Source organism: Anguilla rostrata, chromosome 2 (assembly GCF_018555375.3).
Source record: "Anguilla rostrata isolate EN2019 chromosome 2, ASM1855537v3, whole genome shotgun sequence".
Lineage (NCBI taxonomy): Eukaryota > Metazoa > Chordata > Actinopteri > Anguilliformes > Anguillidae > Anguilla > Anguilla rostrata.
Window position 1 is genome coordinate 71,679,208 of NC_057934.1, and position 24,642 is coordinate 71,703,849.

General features: G+C 50.8%; 1 protein-coding gene across 1 annotated transcript in view; it reads right to left on the reverse strand.

The window, feature by feature from the left end:
• Positions 1-24,642, reverse strand: part of slc39a11 (solute carrier family 39, member 11) — a 98,155-nt gene that overhangs the window by 43,751 nt on the left and 29,762 nt on the right. The window contains exon 5 of the mRNA XM_064323460.1: positions 11,817-11,937. Coding sequence (XP_064179530.1) covers positions 11,817-11,937 — 121 coding nt within the window. The remainder of the gene's footprint in view (positions 1-11,816; positions 11,938-24,642) is intronic.

A 24,642-nucleotide genomic window follows, 5' to 3' on the forward strand; every position in this document is an offset into this window, starting at 1 on the left:
TCAGTAACCAGTACGCGAGGATAAGATCGGATCAGTCACCACGTACGCGAGGATAAGATCGGATCAGCAACCAGTACGCGAGGATAAGATCGGATCAGCTAACCACGTACCGGGTAAGATCGGATCAGTCACCACTAGGGAGGAAAGATCGGATCAGTAACCACGTACGCGAGGAAAGATCGGATCAGCTAACCACGTACGCGAGGTAAGACGGATCAGCACACGACGCGGATAAGATCGATCAGCTAACCACGTACGCGAGGTAAGATCGGATCAGTACCACGTACGCGAGGATAAGATCGGATCAGCAACCACGTACGCGAGGATAGATCGGATCAGTACCCGTACGCGGGATAAGATCGGATCAGTAACCCAGTGAGGTTAAGATCGGATCAGCTAACCACGTACGCGAGGATAAGATCGGATCAGCTAACCACGTACGCGAGGATAAGATGGATCAGCAACCAGTACGCGAGGATAAGATCGGATCAGCAACCCGTACGGAGGAAGATCGGATCAGCAAACCACAGGTTAACGGCACCCGTACGAGGATAAGATAGGATCAGATAACCACGTAGCGAGGATAGATCGATCACTAACCACGTACGCGAGGATAAGATCGGATCAGCTACACGTACCGCAAGGTAAGCGTCAGTACATGCGAGGATAAGATCGGATCAGCTAACCACTGAGAGGTAAGATCGGATCAGCAAACCGCGTACGCGAGGTTAAGATCGGATCAGCTAACCGCATACGCGAGGTTAAGATCGGATCAGCTAACCACGTACGCGAGGATAAGATCAGATCAGTCACCCACGTACGCGAGGATAAGATCAGATCAGTCACCCACGTACGCGAGGTTAAGATCGGATCAGCTAACCGCGTACGCGAGGATAAGATCGGATCAGCTAATCACGTACGCGAGGATAAGAACGGATCAGCTAACCACGTACGCGAGGTTAAGATCGGATCAGCTAACCACGTACGCAAGGGTAAGATTGGATCAGCTAACCACGTACGCGAGGATAAGATCGGATCAGCTAACCATGTACGCGAGTTTAAGATCGGATCAGCTAACCACGTACGCGAGGATAAGATGGGATCAGTCACCCACGTACACGAGGATAAGATCGGATCAGCTAACCACGTACGCGAGGATAAGATCGGATCAGTCACCCACGTACGCGAGGATAAGATCGGATCAGCTAACCGCGTACGCGAGGATAAGATCGGATCAGCTAACCACGTGTGAGGTTAAGATCGGAACAGCTAACCACGTACGCGAGGTTAAGATCGGATCAGCTAACCACGTACGCGAGGTTAAGATCGGATCAGCTAACCACGTACGCGAGGTTAAGATCGGATCAGCTAACCACGTACGCGAGGATAAGATCGGATCAGCTAACCACGTACGCGAGGATAAGATCGGATCAGCTAACCACGTACGCGAGGATAAGATCGGATCAGCTAACCACGTACGCGAGGATAAGATCGGATCAGCTAACCACGTACGCGAGGATAAGATCGGATCAGCTAACCACGTACGCGAGGATAAGATCGGATCAGCTAACCACGTACGCGAGGATAAGATCGGATCAGCTAACCACGTACGCGAGGATAAGATCGGATCAGCTAACCGCGTACGCGAGGTTAAGATCGGATCAGCTAACCACGTACGCGAGGATAAGATCGGATCAGTCACCCACGTACGCGAGGATAAGATCGGATCAGTCACCCACGTACGCGAGGATAAGATCGGATCAGCTAACCACGTACGCGAGGATAAGATCGGATCAGCTAACCACGTACGCGAGGATAAGATCGGATCAGCTAACCACGTACGCGAGGATAAGATCGGATCAGCTAACCACGTACGCGAGGATAAGATCGGATCAGTCACCCACGTACGCGAGGATAAGATCGGATCAGCTAACCACGTACGCGAGGTTAAGATCGGATCAGCTAACCGCGTACGGTAGGTTAAAATCGGATCAGTCACCCACGTACACGAGGATAAGATCGGATCAGCTAACCACGTACGCGAGGTTAAGATCGGATCAGTTACCCATGTACGCGAGTTTAAGATCGGATCAGCTAACCACGTGTGAGGTTAAGATCGGAACAGCTAACCACGTACGCGAGGTTAAGATCAGATCAGCTAACCACGTACGCGAGGATAAGATTGGATCAGTTAACCACGTACGCGAGGTTAAGATCGGATCAGCTAACCACGTGTGAGGTTAAGATCGGAACAGCTAACCACGTACGCGAGGTTAAGATCAGATCAGCTAACCACGTACGCGAGGATAAGATTGGATCAGTTAACCACGTACGCGAGGATAAGATCGGATCAGCTAACCACGTACGCGAGGATAAGATTGGATCAGCTAACCACGTACGCGAGGATAAGATCGGATCAGCTAACCACGTACGCGAGGTTTAGATCGGATCAGCTAACCACGTACGTGAGGTTAAGATCGGATCAGCTAACCACGTACGCGAGGATAAGATTGGATCAGTCACCCACGTACGCGAGGTTAATATCGGATCAGCTAACCACGTATGCGAGGATAAGATCGGATCAGCTAACCACGTGTGAGGTTAATATCGGATCAGCTAACCACGTACGCGAGGATAAGATCGGATCTGCTAACCACGTACGCGAGGATAAGATCGGATCAGCTAACCACGTACGCGAGGATAAGATCGGATCAGCTAACCACGTACGCGAGGATAAGATCGGATCAGCTAACCACGTACGCGAGGATAAGATCGGATCAGCTAACCACGTACGCGAGGTTAAGATCGGATCAGCTAACCGCGTACGCGAGGATAAGATCGGGGGTTATAGCGGCTTTTCACGGCGTGTGTAAACGGCACACCTGGTATAAAACCCTCCCCAGAACGCGGATCGCTGGGGGGAACCCTCCCCAGAACGCGGATCGCTGGGGGGAACCCTCCCCAGAACGCGGATCGCTGGGGGGAACCCTCCCCAGAACGCGGATCACTGGAGGGAACTCTCACCAGAACGCGGATCGCTGGAGGGAACCCTCCCCAGAACGCGGATCACTGGAGGGAACTCTCACCAGAACGCAGATCGCTGTGGGGAACTCTCCCCAGAACGCGGATCGCTGGAGGGAACACGACGAGCACGTAAATGTGGTCACCCGGCACCGGCACAGAGAGACGGACGCCAGCGTGAGCCGAAGCACACGACCCCCCCGCCCTCGGGCACCTTTCAACTTTTTTTTTTTTTTTTAAAAAGCCCTTTCCAATCTCCCCTCCCCATCTCTCCTGGCCACTTCAAAATAAAATTATAATAATAACAATACATTATTACCATAATGACTGAGGTAATTATTGCTATTATTATTGCTATTGTTATTCATTTATTTAAATTATCTCTGTAAAACTGCTTGAGGATAATACCCCTTGTATGCTATGTAAAAAAAAAGTTGTGTAAGTTGGTCTAGATAAATGCAGTCTGCATCATCATCAAGGCAGTCTGCAACTACCCCTTTCAACATTAAACTAAGTCATACAAATAAGAACAAAATGACCACATTAAACAAACTACACAGAACCTCAGACTCTGACTACAGAAAGAGCAGTTACACTGAAGCAGGTGTTCAGGCTCAGCAGACATATGGTTGTGACAGCGGTTATAATGCATTATACAGCATCTATTAAGCCTTAATAGGCGCTACGCAGCCTGCCATCTCTCTGCCCCCTCCTCCCGCTGCCGTTTCTGCTCCCATCGCAGTTTTTCCTCTCCGTGAAGCGCACGGTGAAGCGTTGTGTGAGACAGGGCTTCTGCACTAAAGAGCTGCCATGCAGCCTAATGATATGACTGATGACTGGATGGATTGGATGGAGCAGTGCAATCAGAGCCTGGCTTCTTAAAAGCACTCTGAGGAGTTGGGGGCATGTGTGTGTGTGTGTGTGTGTGTGTGCGCGCGTGAGTGAGTGTGTGTACGCGGTGGCGTGTGTGTCTGTGAGAGTGTGTATCTGTGTGTGTGCATGAGTGTGTGTGTGTGCGTCTGTGTGTTTGTGTGTGTGTGAGTGTGTGTCTGGGTGAGTGCATGAGTGTGTGTGTGCATCTGTGTGTGTGTGCGCGTGAGTGTGTCTGTGTGAGTGTGTGTCTGTGTGCGCACGTGAGTGAATGAGTGTGTGCATGTGTGTGTGTGAATGTGTGTGTGTGTGTGTGCATGTGTGTGTGCGTGTGCAAAGCATAAGTCTCTGCACACAGCCTGCCCTGGAGGTGTTACATTTCCCATAATCCCTGTCTGCTGCAGAGACAGGCTCTTAAAGTACCAACTGAAGAACAGAATAACAATCCACTGTCTACCATCCAGTACACACACACATACACATTCACATGTGCACGAGCACACACACAGACACACACACACTTATTCACATGTGCATGTGCGCACACACACACACACACACAGTAGCTCTGAGCAATCACCTCATCAATCATAAATGAATGAAGACAAATTTTCTTTGGAGCCTAAATGTTCCTTAACATTAATATTCTTACTTGGACCTGAAGGCTGAACCTATTTGTGATAATGGACTGTTTTTAATCCCAAAAGTCACAAATTCCAAGATATCGAAAGCATAAAATCTAATTTGTGCTTTTCCTCAATCAAGCCACAGGACTGATGCTGTAGCGGTCAGACTGAGGCAGCCCAGCCTGCCTCAGCTAAGGCTGCTCTCAGGTCACAGTTCAATAATGATCCTCCTCTGCCTGTACTGTCCTAACCTGCCTCCACAAAAACTGCATTTCCCAGCATTCCCCGCAAACTCTCTGCCCCAGAATGCCATTTCCCAGAATTTCCAGCGCATTAACCTCTCCAAGAACTGCATTTCCCAGCATGTCCAACACACTCACCTCTGCAGACGTACATTTCCCAGCATCCTAAGCACACGCAACTCTCCAGAACTACATTTCCCAACACTGCCAGGGCACTCACTTCCTCCACAGCCACGCCCTGCTGCAGGCACACGCTAGGCCAGAGGAGGTGCTATTTTCCAGACAAAAGCCCTGCCTTTCACTACAGCCCATTAGCAGCGATTTGGCACCACTGTTGCTAACGCTACAGTCCAGGTGCATAAAGCCTTGATTTGTTTAGGCTTTAACAGCGGTCTTACTGCGTTTTTGTATTATCATATTAGCATACCCTCACAATGTAGCCTCCTTAAAATCTGCAGATGATAATTACCTATCAGCTGAATTTTTATTTAACACATCAAAAGGCAATATTAATATTACATAACACAGCAAATGAGTCCTCACAAATGAATACATTCTAATTAATAAAAAAAGGAACCATTTGCAACACAATGCACTCACGCTCAGGGATGCACAAACACAAACACATGCACGCACTCACCCAGCATGAACCCACCTTGCACCCAGACACAAAAACAGACAGACAGACAGGCAGACAGTTGGACACACACACACACGTACGCGCACACACACACACCCACACGCACACACACACGCACACAGGCACACACGCACATGACAACAGACAGATTAAATGAAGACCAAAACAGAGACTTTTCTCAGAATTCAGAGCATTATTCACCATGCCTTGTCATTACTAATAAAGCATGCCATATACAAATGCTCTTTGACTGTGTTACACCTGTCATGCCTTAATGGTTTTATACACAAGACAAATGCCATGCCCAGACCAGGTCCTCAAAAACATGCACAGCAGCACCCATGCAAGCACACGCACGTATATATGCACACACACATGCACACATGCTCGCACACACGCATATATATACTCACGCATGCACGTACACACTCACACTCACACACACTCTCACACATGCACGCATGCTCGCACACACGCACATACATACACACACACTCTCACGTATGCACACTCACACGCACACAGCATTCCCTGCATTGTATTCGGTCTGTAGTTGTGAATCTGAACAAGAGGGGTTGGTGCACAGACACCCATCTTCACTATTAACACAATAATTAAGGAGTTTCAGACAACTGGAGCTGTGTTGAACCCGCCTGGAAGAGGACACAATTATTTAGCCCCCCCCCCCCCCACACACAGGAAGGAGGCTGATTCGGGAGGAAGAAGTTCCTCCGAGGATCACAGCTGGAGAACTGCTGAAGAGTCGGCTCAATCACCAAGTCTCCAAAAACCGCAATTAGACGCCACTTCCAGACCCAACAAGCTAATTGGGGGACAGAGAGGCCTCGCCTGTCCTCAAACCACAAACCGGAGTTTGCTAAACGACGCTAAAACTTTGACGGGAACCGGGTTTTTCCCAGTCAGTCGAGATAAAAACAGAGGTCGGTTCGGTGGAAAAAGAAGCACAGTCATGTAGAAGAGATCCAGATCCCGAGTGTGAAGAACGGTGGTGGATCTGCTTTGCTGTGGGACTGTTTTACCTGCAGTGGCTGTGGGAACCTCATTAGGATACACGGCACCATGGACTCCATCACACACCAGGAGATTTTAGATCTAAATCACAGCCTCTGCCAGGAGGCTAACAACTGGGTCAGGGTTGGATTTTCCAGCAGGACAATGATCCAAAGCATACCTCCAAATCCACACCAAAATGGTTCAGTGACCACAGAATCCAGCTTAGTCAAAGGCCCCTGATCTAATCCCCATTTAAAACCGTGGTGAGCTGAAGAGGAGAGTCCACAGGTGAGGACCAGGGACTCTGCAGGATGTGGATTTGGAGGTATGCTTCAGGTCACTGTACTGCTGGAAGATCTGACCCTAACCCAGTTTTATCCAACCCCGACTCGGATTTAGATCTAAAATCCTGGTATTTGATGGAGTCCTAATAAGGTTCCCAAAGCCATTGCAAGTAAAGCAGCCCCACAACATCACATATCTATCTTGTATTTCATCCAAACCAGGGTTATCAACCTGGGATTTAATCTATTCCAGCAAATAAACAGCAGATTTAATCTAAACCATCACATCTACCGTGGATTTAATCCAAACCAGGGTATCAACCTGAGATCTAATCCATCCTAGCATATCTACCTCATGTTTAATCCAAGCATATGTGAAGAGTGAAGATTTATCTATGTAACCAACAAACACCCTCCGCTAACTCAACTACCTCACCTCCGTGTGAGGAAGCTGCGTTGTATGTGTTTTGTGTCACATGACTATGTACTGCGTATTGTGTGATATTCTGCTCTGCCATATGAAATGTTCTATGTTTCTGTATGAGGCCAGAGTTTAATCAATCATGCTGCAATGAAAGCAGTTACCACCAGTGTATATTATGTGGCAATAAAACGCCTATTCTATTCTATTCTATTCTATTCTATTCTATTCTATTCAGAGGTGGGCCATTTATGTGGTGTATTGTACGGTCATTTTAAAATAAAAGCAGTGGCTTGCTCCAGGTCTCAGGCGCTCCAGACCCCGGTCGGTGTGGAAAATAGCCGGCAGGTTTTTCCGGCGTGGAACAGCAGGCCAGTGATGAATAGGGAACCTAAAGAGCGGATCTGATGAGCGGTCACCCCGGGCGCGTAGGCGGCCACCGGACACCGGGCGTGTGAGGTTACACATGCACATTCATCCCCCCGCCCGCACGCACGCGCGCGCGTGTCACCAACCGGAGAAATCCGGCCCGCTCGCCGCCAGAGCGCAACCGATGACATCATCCGCATCGGGCACAGGCGGCAAGCTCCGGGCCTGGAGGGCCGCAGTGACTGCAGGGCTTCGTTTTTTGGGGGGTGTTCTCAGCACCGGTGGTTCACTTAAGTCACTGATTGGCCACGGGACCTGCACACCTTGCTCTCAGGGCCTTAATTGGCAGCTTAATTGAAAGGAAAACACATGAACCCACACCGACACTGCGGCCCGCTGTGGATTCGGTCTGACCCCCCCCCCCCCAGCGTTGGGGGAAGGATGATGCACATACAGAGTTTCACTTCCTGTGGAGACTGGACCAAAGACCCTGACGAACTCAGCCCCAAATCCCAGCCCTGGCCTCACCCGACGCAACAGGACCCTCGGGGAAAACGGAGCGCCAGGTTTTCCCGGGAATCTGAAAATGGCCAATTTCCATGTTTTTTTTGTTTTTTCTTCATAAAGGTGCTTAGAAGGAAAACAGGCAATGGGTGGCATGGTCGTCGCATCAAAACAAGAAGGTCCTGGGTTCGAACCCCAGCCGGGGACTTTCTGGGCGTGGAGTTTGCATGTTCTCCCAGTGTCCACGTGGGTTTCCTCCAGGTACTCCGGGGGCGGAGGGGTGGGGCAGTAACAGGGCATTGCTGTAGAAGAGCATGTGTGCTCAGTCAACCTACCCTGTATAAGCAGAGCTGAACAATAAACTAATTAATTAATTAATTGATTGATTGATTGATTGATTAATTTATTAATTAATGAATTAATCAGCGAGTGAAGCAAAAACTGGCCAGTGGGCAGCAGCCTCGGGCGTTACCCAGCAACAGAGGGGGAGGAGTCTATCCTCCACTGGCCAGCCCGGTGTCAGATGAAGTCCGGCTAAACGGTACTGAGGAGGGAATGGGGAATAGATCAGAGCACATACTGTAACCACAGTGGTAGTCAGGTCAAAGCCCAGAGGAGCAGGAGTAGAGACAGAACAGATCTGACGGAGACGTGTGGGAATGTTGGCTGCCCTCCGTCATATACCCCCCGCGCACGCGCACACGCACACACACACTACGGGACTTCACACTGCTCACACTGATGGCTGAGAAAGAAGGCCTCACCCAGACCAGTCTACAGGCAGAGACAGAGATCATCAGGAAAGAGCGATCGAGGCGAAGGTCGGCGGGAACAAACGCAGCGGCTCGTCGCGAAGCGGAGAGAACCCTGGGACCCGCCGTCCGCGCTAAGCCCCGCTCACACTCGCGTGGCCCCTCCCCCGCACGGTCGGCCAATCGGAGTCCAGAACGCGCCGCGCGCGCGGCGTCCCGCTAACGTGCGATCTCTAACGAGCCGCGGGTGCCGACCCAGACCATCACCAGCACCGGCAGGATCCGACCCAGACCATCACCAGCACACGCCAGGATCCGACCCAGACCATCACCAGCACACGCCAGGATCCGACCCAGACCATCACCAGCACACGCCAGTCCGACCGCCATCACCAGCACACGCCAAGATCGACCCGCCTCACACACACGCTAGGATCCGACCCAGACCATCACCAGCACACGCCAGGATCCGACCCGGACCATCACCAGCACACGCTAGGATCCGACCCAGACCATCACCAGCACACACCAGGATCCGACCCAGACCATCACCAGACTGTGACGCAAAACAGATCTGGGGAAATCCCACCTGCGTCCGATTTCGGAGCCACATTTAACGAATGAGAAACAGCGGAGTCTCAAAAACGCCAGATAGACGCGGCAGGAGAAACGCGGGTGTAAACGGGGCCTACGAAAGACGGAATCCCAGGATCACGGTCGGATGTTCATCACCGTAGTAATCTCACACAAATATAGGGTGAGGAAACATTAACTAATTACCGACGAAAGTCCAAGGAAAGCAGTTTTCCCCAATCACCAACACCCAGCCAAAGCAGAAGGACAGAGGTGACCAATCACGGGTCCAGGAGTGGAGGCGGGAAACAGAATCAGAGGAACAGTGTATTCCAATAGGCAGAACAAGGTTTACATTCTAATAAGCCTTTAACAGGCAGAGGCTATCAGATTAAACTACTGAATTAATTTATTTTTATATCCAGATGAAGAAAACAGAGTTTCCACTTACTGGATATCCATAAAAATCTGACTAATTTCATAAAAATGCCTGTATACTAATTTTAGATATAAATATGTATTTCTTACCTAGCAGAAAGTATTAAAAACCTCTTCATTTGAAAATTTATTAGAAAATTTTACAACTTTTTACAACCCCACCTCTTATGCTGGGCTTATTCTTCAGACATTACGTTGCAGGTTGATTACACTGCAATAAGACACTCGCCTTATTAATCATGCTGAAGTCATTAAGCTAATTAAGTGGCTGATCATTATGAGGACACTTTCTCTCACAGTCATTAACTGAATTAAGGTTATCACACTGGTGCAGTGACAGACCTACCAATCCCCCCCTTCCCCATTCACACTACCCAGAATGCATCTGGAGCTCTCAGTGGGCCTCGTTCGCAAAACTTTTCTAAAATTCGTCAGACGTTTGTTCTTAATTAATTGAAGTTCCCCCCGAAAAAGCTAATGGGCGATTTGTGAAACACACGCCGACCGAAGACTGTGTGTGTAGCCCGGGTGCATCGGAGTATGAATCCCAGATGTTCCTAAATTTAACGCACGTGTCCGTTCATGATGATGTGCACAAAGAAACATCCTAGCGATCCCGTAGACGTATATACATCTATGAGCCATCCTATAAAAGCAAATACGATGTCATCACATAGACGCTGGCGTGAGTGAAGACAGCGACCCGTAGGACAGCATAGCTGCGGGTTTTGAAGCGAACGGAGCAGATGCCTAGCACGCTATCGTGCTAGCTTCACGTGTCGGGCTTGTTCTTCGCCCTCCACATCGTGCATCGCGGTCGCACGCCAGACGCCTCGCCGTGGAGCGGCGCATTAGCACGAGCATCGTTAGGCACCGGCTGCTAACGCGCGCTAATCGAGACAAATGGTAAATGGTAAATGGACTGCATTCATATAGCGCTTTTATCCAAAGCGCTTTACAATTGATGCCTCTCATTCGCCGGAGCAGTTGGGGGTTAGGGTGTCTTGCTCAAGGACACTTCGACACGCCCAGGGCGGGGTTTGAACCGGCAACCCTCCGACTGCCAGACAACCGCTCTTACCTCCTGAGCTATGTGGCGAGACAAAGCGTCGCTCAGCGTGACGGCTCGTTAGCACCTCCCCCGCTCGTCACGGCTAACGAGCCGCTTCAGAGCAAAGCGAGCGGAACCCTCGCCCAAATCCGACCGTTAAATTTGAGCGGTTAAGTGAGCCAGTTACCAGAGGCACATGGCCTCGGGGGGGAAGGCTAACGACCGTCACAGGACACTTCTGGGCGTTCCCGTCCATCAAGTTAATTAATTAATTGATTAATTACATTATTAAGAATTAATTTCAAACCAGCACTGCGTGGCTTTCAGAGTGTAAAGATCCCTCTGGCATGAAAGCTTGTTTGTGTAGCATTTCACTCGACCTCCACTCTCACACAGTCTTCACATTCATGGTTTCTTCTGCTCTGACTGGAGAGCCATCTTCATCTGTCATTTATTGATTCTGTTTTTTTATGCTGTAATTTTAAATTGGGTAACTTTGAATAATTCAGGGAATACATGTGCTATATTATTATTAGTAGTGTTATTATTATTGTTATTATTATAGGAGGAAAAAATTACAAAGCCAGACAGAAACCTCTAATCAGGATGCACAGATCTGATTGAAAGAGAGAACACAAGAGTGATGGAGAGATGAAGAGAGCCATCAATGAAAGAGTGCTGCCTCTCCTTACCCATATAAAAAAATCTTTGAAAAAACATTCAAAAAAAGCTACTCGACAAAAGGTTAAAAATAAAGACAATTATTGCCATTACTCTGCATTTGCAAAGTACAGCTAAATGTCAGACACCACTGAAGAATAAAATGTCATTCGGCAGAAATCATGTGTGTGTCTGTAGTCACAGGCCCATTGGCACACGCCAGCCTTCTCCTTAGACAAAGAAGGCGGGGTTTGTCTTGTCTAGCGGGCAAGGAGGGCGGGGTTTATGGAGAGGGGCGGGGCTTATGTGGGTATATGACAGAAGGCTTGCCTGGGTGGAGTCCGGCTCTACCTATCCTGATGGCCAGCTCCTGGGGGTCTGTGAGCTGGGGGGGCGAGTCTTCCTCCTTCTCCTTGGGGGGCCTGGAGTCCACGGGGAGGGCCAGGGCCTTGTGGGGGTCATCGCCCACCCCCTGCAGAACACAGAAGACAAGGAGACCACATACATAACATAGCATAACACAGCATAACCAAGCGCAGCACAGCATGATCAGTCTTACTGAGGTATGTTCTGATCTTATATTTTAAATGTCCCGTTGACTAACTGTGACGGAATGTCCAGAATCGGAACAGCACACTCGCAGCTGACATCACAATAGGCCGCCGCAGTTGCCACGGATACGGCTCGGCCTCTCCTGCAGAGCTTCTAACAAACGAAGTCTCAGGCGAAAACGTTAGCGGCAGCAAGGCGACTTTATCCCGAAACCCGTATCAGTCCGTTTTCCGTCAGATATAATTCTCGCGAGCTAACAAGCGAATTTCAACGTTGGCTTTTTCCCGAGCCAACAAAAAGTTTGTCCTCCCGCGTTCCTTTCTGGGTTCCTTTCGTGATAACTCCCAAAACTAACGAGACTAACGAGCAGAAGGGGACAGCGGGACTATCGTAATAATGAGGAAGGTCTCTGAGAGACCCAGTCGTTACCCCCGGGGCGACAGGAAAGACATTCTCAGAAAGGCAGAGCCACAGGAAGACTTCGGAGAAGTTCGTGCACAGGAATAAAAACAGTCTGCCCGTATAAAGCTCTCCGCTCACTCCACAGAACACAGAACCGGCTCAGACTGGAGCCTGCAGCGTACGTGCACGGACTCACACAGCCCAGTATTACAGGCGATGTAACGACAGGGTTCCCGCTCAAAACATCTTTTGTGGCTTTTTCCGCGGCTCTGAAAAGATTGGCTTCTCTGGTGCAATTTCCGGGGCCACTTTGAGCCACGCGGAGAGTTTTGTTGTGACAGTTACCTGCTTGAAAAGGGGGGAGAGAGCTCGAGCTTCACACAGTATTCCCAAAGTGCTTTCTTTCTTTCTTTAACAGGTTGGAGCAGATCTGGGGGTACGAACAGCGAGAAGCTCCACTTGATTTTCTACTCGGCCACCTGAGCTCCCGTTTACCACGGCGGGTAAAGTACACAACGCCAGGCGGGGTTAGCGGGAACAGAGGAGTTAGCGGGAAAGGAGGAGTTAGCGGGAACAGAGGAGTTAGCGGGAACAGAGGAGTTAGCGGGAACGGAGGAGTTAGCGGGAACGGAGGAGTTAGCGGGAACAGAGGAGTTAGCGGGAACGGAGGAGTTAGCGGGAACGGAGGAGTTAGCGGGAACAGAGGAGTTAGCGGGAACAGAGGAGTTAGCGGGAACGGAGGAGTTAGCGGGAACAGAGGAGTTAGCGGGAACAGCAGAGTTAGCGGGAACAGCAGAGTTAGCGGGGAAAGGAGGAGTTAGCGGGAACAGCAGAGTTAGCGGGGAAAGGAGGAGTTAGCGGGAACAGAGGAGTTAGCGGGAACAGCAGAGTTAGCGGGGAAAGGAGGAGTTAGCGGGAACGGAGGAGTTAGCAGGAAAGGCGGAGTTAGCGGGAAAGGCGGAGTTAGCGAGAATGGCGGACACGTGTCGCTCACCGCCCGTGTGGTGTTGGCGGTTCAGCGATGTTGCACATGCGCTCGCTCGCTCAGGGAACGCTGCTGGCCAGGTCAGGCGCTATATTACCCAGGTGACCTTGGCGGAAGCGCGCCTGCTCCTCCTACGGCGCGAGGCCACGGACGGCAGCGTCCGCTAAACGAAGGGAGCGCGAGACGACGCATTTTTAACCGAGTTTCGCCACGAGCAGAACGCCTCCAGCCGCCTGGCGAGGGGGCGACCAGACCACGTTTCCAGCTGGACACTCAAACTGCGGTCTCAGAAAAACACGTTTTAAAATTTTATTTAAAAAGGGAGATGTGCCGACGCTTGACTGCAATCAGTGGAGGGCGTGACGAAGCTGCCCACAGGCCTCCACCGCTGGTCATTAACACTGTTTATTTATGTGGGGGGGGGGTAAACCGCCCCCACAGCAGCACGCACCATAGATATCTCTCAGCGCTGTACACTGGGGATGTGATGTCGGGGGGGGGGGTAAACCTCCCCCACAGCAGCACGCACCATAGATATCTCAGCGCTGCACACTGGTGGTGTGATGATGGGGGGGGGGGGGGTTAAATCGCTCCCACAGCAGCACGCACCATAGATATCTCTCAGTGCTGTACACTGGAGGAGTGATGTAATGGCCTGTAATACCCTGCCATCGCGTGAAGCACTGCCTCACAGCACAGTCATTAAAAATATGTGTTGAATTATGGGATGTGTCAGTGGCTTCAGGAGCAACCACACGTACCGTACGCCTTCATTCCAGCACGATCGTTCTTTTTAAAAATTAAAAATAAAACTTGATTTATTGAGTAATACTGCCATTTCTCAAATACACGGGTCGAAATTACTGGCACTCCTAAAGATCATTTGAAATAAAATCGAGCACACAGGTAAATCAGCAACAAAGTTCTACCCACTTCAGCTGAACTCAGTCTTCACAGAACTGTCCAGGCCCATCAGACTCAGTATACAGCGTGTGTATTACTTGAGAAGGAAAAATGTTTTTGTTCAAATTGTTTCAAACGTTTGAAAATCGTTTTTATTTTTAAATAATGTGTGTGCGCTGAAAATCTCATGTGTTCCATGTTCACAAACAGTACCTCTTGCTTCAGAATGACCTTTTTTTTCCCTCAACGATGCTTAGCCAATCAGGTTCTCGAATGAAAAAAATGGGCAAATCTTAAATCGTGTTCTGCAGCAGAAGACGACGATGGATGACGAATGAAACGCAAGCAGCACTCTGGCTAATTATCGCCACTCAAGTGGGAGAAATTATGAGTAATTTCAACCTAAATATGTGCGTGCGCGGGTGTGTGTGTGTGTGCGCGTGTGTGTGCGTGCGTGCAACCACACAAGCACGTGTGAGATAGTCCAGTTCATTCGTTTTATTTATTTAACCTTAATTTACACAGGTGAGTCTCACTGAGATAAAATCGTTTTTTCCCCACAGAGAGCCGTTCGGTGAGTTTAAAGCTGGTGCCGGCCACAGGCGGCCAGGCAGCGTCCAGCAGCAGCTGCTCTGGGACCAGCTCATTTTCTCTGAATGTCTGAAAAATCACAGATTTTTTATCCCGTTGACGTCACTGAACGTGTTGCGTCGTCTCTGTTCTCGATCACAGCGGAAACAGGGAGCGACCAAATTAAATAAGAGAAATAAAACAAAACAAAAAAAAAAAAGACTTCTATTCGGAGGCCAAGAGGCAGACCTGTGTAAAATTACACTTTATATAAATACTCAGCGCTTTAGACGCTGGTAAAGTTCAAGCGGATCGTTGACAGCTTTTTAAAGAAACATGCATTTTCAACGATGTTCAGGACGAAGTTCCCCTTTCAGTTTGGGTAGCGGCCCGTTTCACTGAGTGTTCTCGATCACCCCCCCCCCCCCCCGACAGGAGGAGGCGTGTGCACAGCCTCTGCAGATCCGTTTCACTCATGGTTTTATTAAATGGGGACGAGATCAAGGTCTAATGCTAATGAACCAGCCGCCTGCTGTCCCAAGCCCCCCCCCCCCCCCAGAACACCCCCTCTCCCTCAAACCCACTCCACACCCCCACAACACCACCCCCCCTCTCCCACAAACCCACTCCCACCCCACAACACCCCCGTCCCCCCTCAGAACACCCCCTCTCCCTCAAAACCACTCCACACCCCCACAACACCCCCCCCCCTCAGAACACCCCCTCTCCCTCAAAACCACTCCACACCCCCACAACACCCCCCCCCCCTCAGAACCCCTTGCAATGGCTCAAACTACAGCAAAACATGTCAACTCTGGAAAGACTATGTTTTCCCCCTCATCTGTTTAGCAACCCTTGACCCTTGACCTTTGAGAGGGGGGTCCTGTTTTTCCTCCGCAGTTCGTCCCTGTCCTTCTCTTCTCGCTCCACGTTCTGTTTACTGTACGTCTCCCTCTGACACGCATCAGCCAATCACAGTCACCGCTGCGGTCATGTGACTGACCACATCCCTTTCTGTGAGCCCAGGACCCTGACCCCGGCCTTTTTAAAATCAAACTGCGCCCTCAAAATCACCGCTTCACTAACTGTGTCTTCCCGGTTATTCTCTTCCTGTATTTTGCCTTGATCATGACATGACAAAACAAGACAAAATCCATGACACTGCAGTGCCAGTGATCGTACCTAGAGAAACATTTTCCACATTTTCCATTTTTAACAGTGCCCATTTATACAGCTGGACTTACAGAAATATATATATATAAACACGCACGCGCACACACACACACACGCACGCACGTACGCACACGATTAATTCCGACACAACAGCACTTGTTCCACTGAGTTAACTTTCAGTAAGGAGACCCTGGGAAAGATTAAAAAAAAGTTAAACTAATGAAATAAAATCCCGGTGGTGGACTTGAATGGCCTTTACAGAGGAAGCAGGAGCCCGGGTTAGGAAGCGCTCGATAAAACCGGGAGATTAGGGAAGGCGCTATCGGGGGAGAATTTACGGTGTCCGTTTCGGGAGGGGGATGTTCCAGCTTCAGCACCCCCCCCCCACCCCCCCTTACCCAATCTAAATGGGACCATCAAACCTAATCACCCTGGAAGACTCCGAAGAGCCCAGCAAGGGTGGTCCTGCTAAAGGTTGAGACATGCCCCCCCCACGCCACCCCACATCCCCCCATCCCGCCCCCCCCATCCCCAACTGAGCAGTGGCCACCCCCCCCCCCTTATAAAAGCAAACAGTCATAATTTTGGTATTTCTTTCGCAAAACTGACTAAGTGTCACATTTGCAGAACACCAAGGCATTACTAATTACATTTTTTTTTTAAGTGAAAAAAATGAGGAGTTCATTCTGAGTAAAGTAGTTCTCTTCCCACTGACTCCCATTCAAGGCAGAAACTCCCACCCCAAACATACACATGAGTTCCTGTAGCTCTCAAAATGTACCCCCCCCCAACCCCCACTCCAAATGTAGAGCCTTATGAGCACACACGCACACACACACACACGCGCACACACACACACACACACACACACAGACACAGAGACAGACACACACACACAGACACAGACACACACACACAGAGACAGACACACGCACACGCACACGCACACAGACACAGACACACACACACACAGACACACCACTCAAATTAACTTAAGCTACAGGGCTCCCTTCTGAGTGACAGGTCAAACCAGGGGGAGCCTGGCCAATAGGAAGCCCCGCTGGGGGAGACGACAGCCAATATCCTCTTCCTGCTCATTAGCCCAATCTAATCAGACCTTTCAGGGCCCGGTAGGGAGCGCAGGGTGTAAAACACAAGCATTTACACGTGCAGCAAGGAAAACACCATCACAGCCATCAGCAAAGCACTGTCCCTGGAAAACACCAAAGTATTTTACACCACAGAGAGGAAAAATGTTTTAGTCACAGCCTTCTTCTTGTTGTGTGCTTTTCATTTTACACCATCTTATTTCCCGCAGCCTCTTTGATAAACACGGATAACACAATCCTCCAATGACCCAACATTCTTAATTAAAAAATTCTAAATTAAAGCACTTTGGGCTGAAAACTATTCTATTAAAGGTGTTATATTTTTAAAAAATAACCACTAAAAGGCATGAGAGTGATTCAACACCACAGCAGCAGCAGCCTCACTTAGAGGACAAACCAACAGGTGTACACTGATGCAGCTGAACCAGGAGCAGGCCCACACTTAGCTGAGGCTAAATCAACAGGTAAACACTGCTGAAGCTGAGCCAACAGGGACACACACCTGAGGTTGTATTTACAGGTAAACACACCTGAGGTTATACTTACAGGTACACACACCTGAGGTTGTACTTACAGGTACACACACCTGAGGTTGTACTTACAGGTAAACACACCTGAGGTTATACTTACAGGTACACACATCTGAGGTTGTATGTACAGGTAAACACACCTGAGGTTGTACTTACAGGTAAACACACCTGAGGTTGTACTTACAGGTACACACACCTGAGGTTGTACTTACAGGTACACACACCTGAGGTTGTACTTACAGGTAAACACACCTGAGGTTGTATTTACAGGTACACACACCTAAGGTTGTACTTACAGATACACACACCTGAGGTTGTACTTACAGGTAAACACACCTGAGGTTGTACTTGCAGGTACACACAGCATGGCGCCCACTCCCTTCACCACATCCAATCACAAGCCAGCACTGTGGCCACACCCACCATCGGCCCACACACTGCTCCTTTAACATGGCCCAACACAGGGAAACCGAAGACAATCGTCACTATGGCAACAGAAGCCCTGCACACTGGATCAGATCAGAATGATCACTGCAACAACGAGCCAAAGAACAAGAACACAAATGTGCAGCCTCAAACTGTGCTAGAGAAACTCTGGACAGCCCCTGGTCCTGGAGAGCCGCAGGGTCTGCTGGGGTCCCCAGCCCTGGTCCCGGAGAGCCACAGGGTCTGCTGGGGTCCCCAGCCCTGGTCCCGGAGAGCCACAGGGTCTGCTGGGGTCCCCAGCCCTGGTCCTGGAGAGCCACAGGGTCTGCTGGGGTCCCCAGCCCTGGTCCCGGAGAGCCGCAGGGTCTGCTGGGGTCCCCAGCCCTGGTCCCGGAGAGCCTCAGGGTCTGCTGGGGTCCCCAGCCCTGGTCCTGGGGAGCCACAGGGTCTGCTGGGGTCCCCAGCCCTGGTCCTGCAGAGCCACAGGGTCTTCTGAAACCAGCATGAAATTCAGACCCGAAAAAGAGGCAAGTTCAACAATCAAGACCAGCAGACCCTCCAGGACCAGGGTTGAGAAGCCACTGCTGTGTCACAGTGAAACGCATGGAAACAACAATAGAGAATCAGGGAAAACAGGAAACAGCGTGATCTCAAGGAGGAAATGAGGGGTTTGGGGTGTGGGGGGGCGGGGGTTAAAGCAGTAATTTAAAAGGAACACCATAGCGGGCAGAGGACCTGTAATCTCTGCAGGTGGGGGGCAACAGGTTATTAAAGGACAAAGGGGAACTAACATGCACACAAACGTATCACAAATGTGATAAACCATTCGGTGGCCTGCCTCTGATTGGTGGACAGGAACCAGCATTTTTACTTTTACAGGAACAAGGTCGAAGCTTGCACTGCCAGTCCTGTCACTGACCTTGTATGGTTTAAAGTGTAAGGGACACTATTTTTTCCACCATTGGAAAATAGTTACTAAATAAAACTTTGGGGAGAACTATGCATCACAACTGAGCGGGTGGGGGGGGGGGGGGGGCGTAAATCACTGCTATACAAAACCACGGGGCCATCTGGATTAAACCAGGGGAAGCAGCCGGTTATTAATTTCCTTTTGGTGGACGGGGGGGGACGGGGACGGGGGGGCGGGGGGCAGGTATACACACATCGCCCCCCCCCCAGTGGATTATCATCATGCAGATAAGTTCTCCTGAAAGCTCCGCCTCCTCAGCAGATTAGCGGTAATTGCGCGGCTTTTTAAAAGCGTGGCCGCCGCGGTCCTCCGGTAATACCGGCGGGGGCTCGGGGGGGGGGGGGTACGGGGGTGGGGGGTACGGGGGTGGGCGGGGGGGGGGGGGGCACGCGGATACGCGCTCGCTGACATTCACGAGGCAAGGAGGAATGTCAATTCAGAATCGACGCGGCCGAGCAGGTAGCCCCCCCCCCACCCCCACACCTCCTGACTCACCGAGCGCTCGAAGGGTTCAGGCAATTATGTCCCCCCCCCCCCCGCGCCCCCCCACACAGCAGACAGAGTACACACCGTTAACTCTCTCCCGCCAACAGGGAAGCGTCTTACCTTTTCACTCATCCTTTTCTTTTATTCAACCTTAATGCTCCTCAACTAAACCAGCCGAAGACTGAAAGCTCTTGTTCCCAAATGGGAAAAAAGGGTTCGTTTTTGTTTTTGTTTCCACTGCAGTTTGTAGCGGTTCTTTTTTAACCAGGCTATTTTTTTTTTTAATGGACGCCCACTGTTAACTGTGGAAAACGTCGGTTTATACCCGGCCCCCTAGTGGCATGAGTGGGCACTGCCCAAAGCCACGGTTCACTCAGCCAACGAACACGGCGTAGGTTCGAGCTCCGAGCCTTCAGGAGCCTTCGCTATGATCCTCCTCAGCCCTTCATTAAGCTCCCCGAACCCTCATTACACCCTAAACCACGGCAATTACATTCCCTTATATTATTATTTTACAGTCATCTCGTCTCGTGTGAAAACAAGAATACCCACTCAGCCTTCAGAACAGCACTTCAGATTCCTGAGTAAACGATTCAAGGGAAAAAAAAAGAAGCTTTAAATGTCCTCGTGTGATGCATTTGCATTTCACGCACATCTGGTCCGTCCAATACTTGCATCTCATGGGTTCTGTTGTCCATATAAATGTGGCCGTACTCCAAAATGACTCCTTTCACACTCAAGCTGTTGTTGTCAGAGCGATAAACCCACTTAGAAAACGACAAAGAGTAGAGCGGCAAATCTGACGTTTCGGGAAAATGACTGTTGGGTCGACCGGCCTGTTTTGTTTTCTGAGCAGCGACTGGTTTCCTTACGAGCCAATCAAGTACGAGGGCAAGTTAGACCAGGGATCAGCAACTCACGGTCCTCGAGGGCCGAGAACTGCTGGTTTCCCACCCTCCCTTTGCCTGGGAGTCAGGTGTGAAGACAGTCTGGCCAATCAGTAGCACTAATTACCCGGGAGAAAAGAAAACCAGGGCTGGAGTTGGATTCGAGGGCCAGAGTTGATGATCCCCGAGTTAGACTAAGCCAACCAACAAGCCTACCAGCCAGCCCAGCAGGGGGCAGCAGAGCAACAGCGTGCAGGCCATTTAAATGGTCGGATTTAGAGCTCCCGCAGTCATTCAGACAACAGCTTCAGTAATGTCTTTTAAAATACAGTCTCTAAACCGATTACGGTAGATACTCAAAGAAAAAAAAAAAAGGTTTCTCGCTGTGCCCAAGTTATTGAGCTCGACAAACGTGAATCTTCAAAACGAAAACGTAGACTTAAAATAAAAAGCCTCAGGTCATTTCATGGTTTTTAGACATATGCACAATTTATTTTTTCCCAGTGGTGGCAAACATGGTAGAAGTGAACTCAAGAATACTTAAAAAAAACAGTTTTAAGCCTTTATTTAAGGGAACTGCAAAAACAAGCGAAAATTGCCTTTTTAAGTGCTTGGCTAAAGGACGGTTGAACTTTTAGAAGATTAATGTCCTTTTCTTATTTTTCCCGTGCCCTGGGACAGTACAGAGATAGGCGTCTGAGAGTTTCCACATCTCAGCTCAATCAAGAACACTCGGTCCCCATGGCAACGTGATGCGCTGGTGGTCCCATTGTAGCTTCACAGAACAGACCAGATGCCCAAATCCATATCAAGATTGGCGGGGGGTGGGGGGGGGGGGGGGCGCATTGCCAAGCCAACAGAGTGACCCTTCACCTCTCCTGCCCACAGCAAACCCTCCCGAAGGATTCTGTGAGAGCTGAGCTTCCTGGGGGGGGGGGGGGGGGTGGGGCATCTGGTTTTTGTTCCGCCAATTATCCCAGGCTGAATGAGCCAGTCAGCCTCAGACCCCAGCGGCAGGTCACCCGCAGGTTCGAGCGCAGAGGAACACTCCTCACACGGACGAGACCGCTGTCATTCAGCAGCCTGTCGATAAGCACGGCTAAAATGTCAGATCCCAGGAAAACAAACAGGACGGGTGAAAATAAGCGGTTGGAATGACGCACCCCCGGGAGCCCTGAACTCCAGCCGCCGCTGGTTTTCGGGATTTCCTTTCGATCGGCAGCCAATCCAGTCCACGGAAGAGAGGTGTGCAGACCCCTTAAGCCAGCCAATGACTTTATCCGGGCCTCGATTCTAAATCCGGTCCTGGTTTTCTTTCCCCCCAGATAACTAACTACTGCCACTGCCACTGATTGGCCAAACCGCACTCACACCCGCACTGATTGGCCAGACTGCACTCACACCCGCACTGATTGGCCAGACTGCACTCACACCCGCACTGATTGGCCAGACCGCACTCACACCCGCACTGATTGGCCAGACTGCACTCACACCCGCTCGCACTGATTGGTCAGACCGCAGTCACACCCGCACTGACTGGCCAGAGTGCACTCACACCCGCACTGACTGGCCAGAGTGCACTCACACCCACACTGACTGGCCAGACCGCACTCACACCTGCCCGCACTGATTGGCCAGACCGCACTCACACCCACACTGATTGGCCAGACTGCACTCACACCCGCACTGACTGGCCAGACCGCACTCACACCCGCACTGATTGGCCAGACCGCACTCACACCCCCACTGATTGGCCAGAGCGCACTCACACCTGACTCCCAGGTGAAGGGAGGGTGTGATAAAAGCAGCAGCTCTCTCGGTCCCAGAGGGCCGTGGGGTTTGAGTGACAGGGGCCCAAATGAAGCGCTGGAGCGCCGGAGCACACGGGCAGAGCCGGCAGACGCGGTGGCACAGCCGGATTCGAGCGCAGAGTCTGAGATCCCAGCCTGGTCCCGGCGCAGACTCGGGTGGGCGGGGGCTGGTGGGGGGGGGGGGGAGGCGCTGAGCAGAGGCGGCGGTATTTCGGTGACGGGCGAGCTCGTTACGGGGGCGAGGGCTCCTGTCAGACTCGATCTCCCCCGCGCCGCCGCTCGCCCAAATTGATATTTGCCGTGGCGGCGGCGGCGCGATGCGGACGGCGTTTCACACATTCGTCAGGGGGAGACGGGCGACTCAACGCGGCGTGCAGGAAGAGCCTGAACACATTACTGCACTCCTCAGAGCAAAACAGGGAAGCTCTGCAAACAGCGCAGACCTGGAGCAGCAGAGCCAGTGTCACCACAGATGTCATGTCGCCATAGAGGTCATGTCGCCATAGAGGCCCTGTTGCCACAGACGTTATTTCACCATAGATGTCACTTCACCATAAATGCGATGTCATAATTTTTATCCCACAAGGACCTTTAATCCATTAACTGGAGATATGGATACTGTGTGTGTGTGTGTGTGTGTGAGTGTGCGTGTGTGTGTGTGTGAGTGCGTGTGTGTGTGCGTGTGTGAGTGCGTGTGCGTGTGAGTGTGTGCGATCGTAGAGTGATTCACATTGGTCCTCCACTTGGCACACTCCTCAGTAGATATGACTGAGCTGTTACAGGAGTGTTAGGTCTGACAGGACTCCGAACAGACTGAGCTACCAGGATCGCCCTCAGAGAGACCACACCAGGACCCAGACCTCAGAGAGACCACACCAGGGCCCAGACCTCAGAGAGACCGCACCAGGGCCCAGACCTCAGAGAGACCGGACCGCACCAGGGCCCAGACCTCAGAGAGACCACACCAGGGCCCAGACCTCAGAGAGACCACACCAGGACCCAGACCTCAGAGAGACCACACCAGGACCCAGACCTCAGAGAGACCACACCAGGGCCCAGACCTGAGAGAGACCGCGCCGGGCTCTGATTATTGAAGGCCTCAAACGAAACAGATGTCACCTCCCATGGGAAATCGATGTGGTCCAGCCAGGACTGTCAGGATTCCGGTTCATTAAAGCCTCCAGACGCGGCGAGGGAGGCGCTGGGGGAGCGCCGCCAGGGACATCGGATTTCCCAGCATGCACCACAGCAGTGCTGACCAAAATGTCAGCATTCATAGCAGCCTACACAATCACAGACTTTCTACAGCCCTGTTCCTGGAGATCAGCAATCCCGCAGGTTTCCATTTCAACCCTATTGTGGCACACCTGTCTCAACACATTAACAGCTCAGTGAGGTCTCTACAACACCCACAGGACAGCAGATCTCCAAGAACTGGGTTGGGCAGCCCTGCTCTAGCTGTTGAATGAGGTGTGCTTTGTTAGGGTTGGAGTGTAAACCTACAGGACAGTAGATCACCAGGAACAGGGCTGGGCAGAGCTGCTCTACAGCAACCAGACGATCAGCTCTTTCACGCATTTGGGCAGTGGCGGGAGGCGTGTCTCCCATCGCGATCACAGCAGCACAGTGCTTTCATGGGGTACTGCACTATGACCCCTGATGGGGCGACATAGCTCAGGAGGTAAGACCGATTGTCTGGCAGTCGGAGGGTTGCCGGTTCAAACCCCGCTCTGGGTGTGTCGAAGTGTCCTTGAGCAAGACACCTAACCCCTAACTGCTCTGGCGAATGAGAGGCATCAATTGTAAAGCACTTTGGATAAAAGCGCTATATAAATGCAGTCCATTTACCATTTACCATTTATGACCCCTGACCTCACCCACTGGAGCAACACAGCTGCAACAGGACAGCATGCTGCAGGCTTAGGGTAACTGGACTCAGCACCAGAGCACTGCGGGTTTAAATCTCAGTTGTGGCATAGCCACGACTCCTTGCTTTAACGGTATAAACTGAATCGGTGGTCCTTGGATAAACTTTCCATGGATACAGGCAAAAGCCAACGGCAGGTAGGGGAGATATGGGAGTCAAGCACCATCAACCCTCCTCGAGGTACAGACTGCTGTCACGATATAAGAGATATCATGATATGCATATGATAACACATGCTGTCGTGACTGCTTTTGCTCTTGAAAAATAAAACAAAACTGTTACGGTACAACACTAACACACACATTTTTTCTGCATCTAATCTGCAGGTCAAGTGGCAGATACTTCCATGATGGCACTGATTGGACTGCAGTTTTGCATACCTCAAGCTCAAGAGATTATATAATGGTGCTAAACGCTCTTTCTCCAAGTCTTAAAAAGCCTCTGCC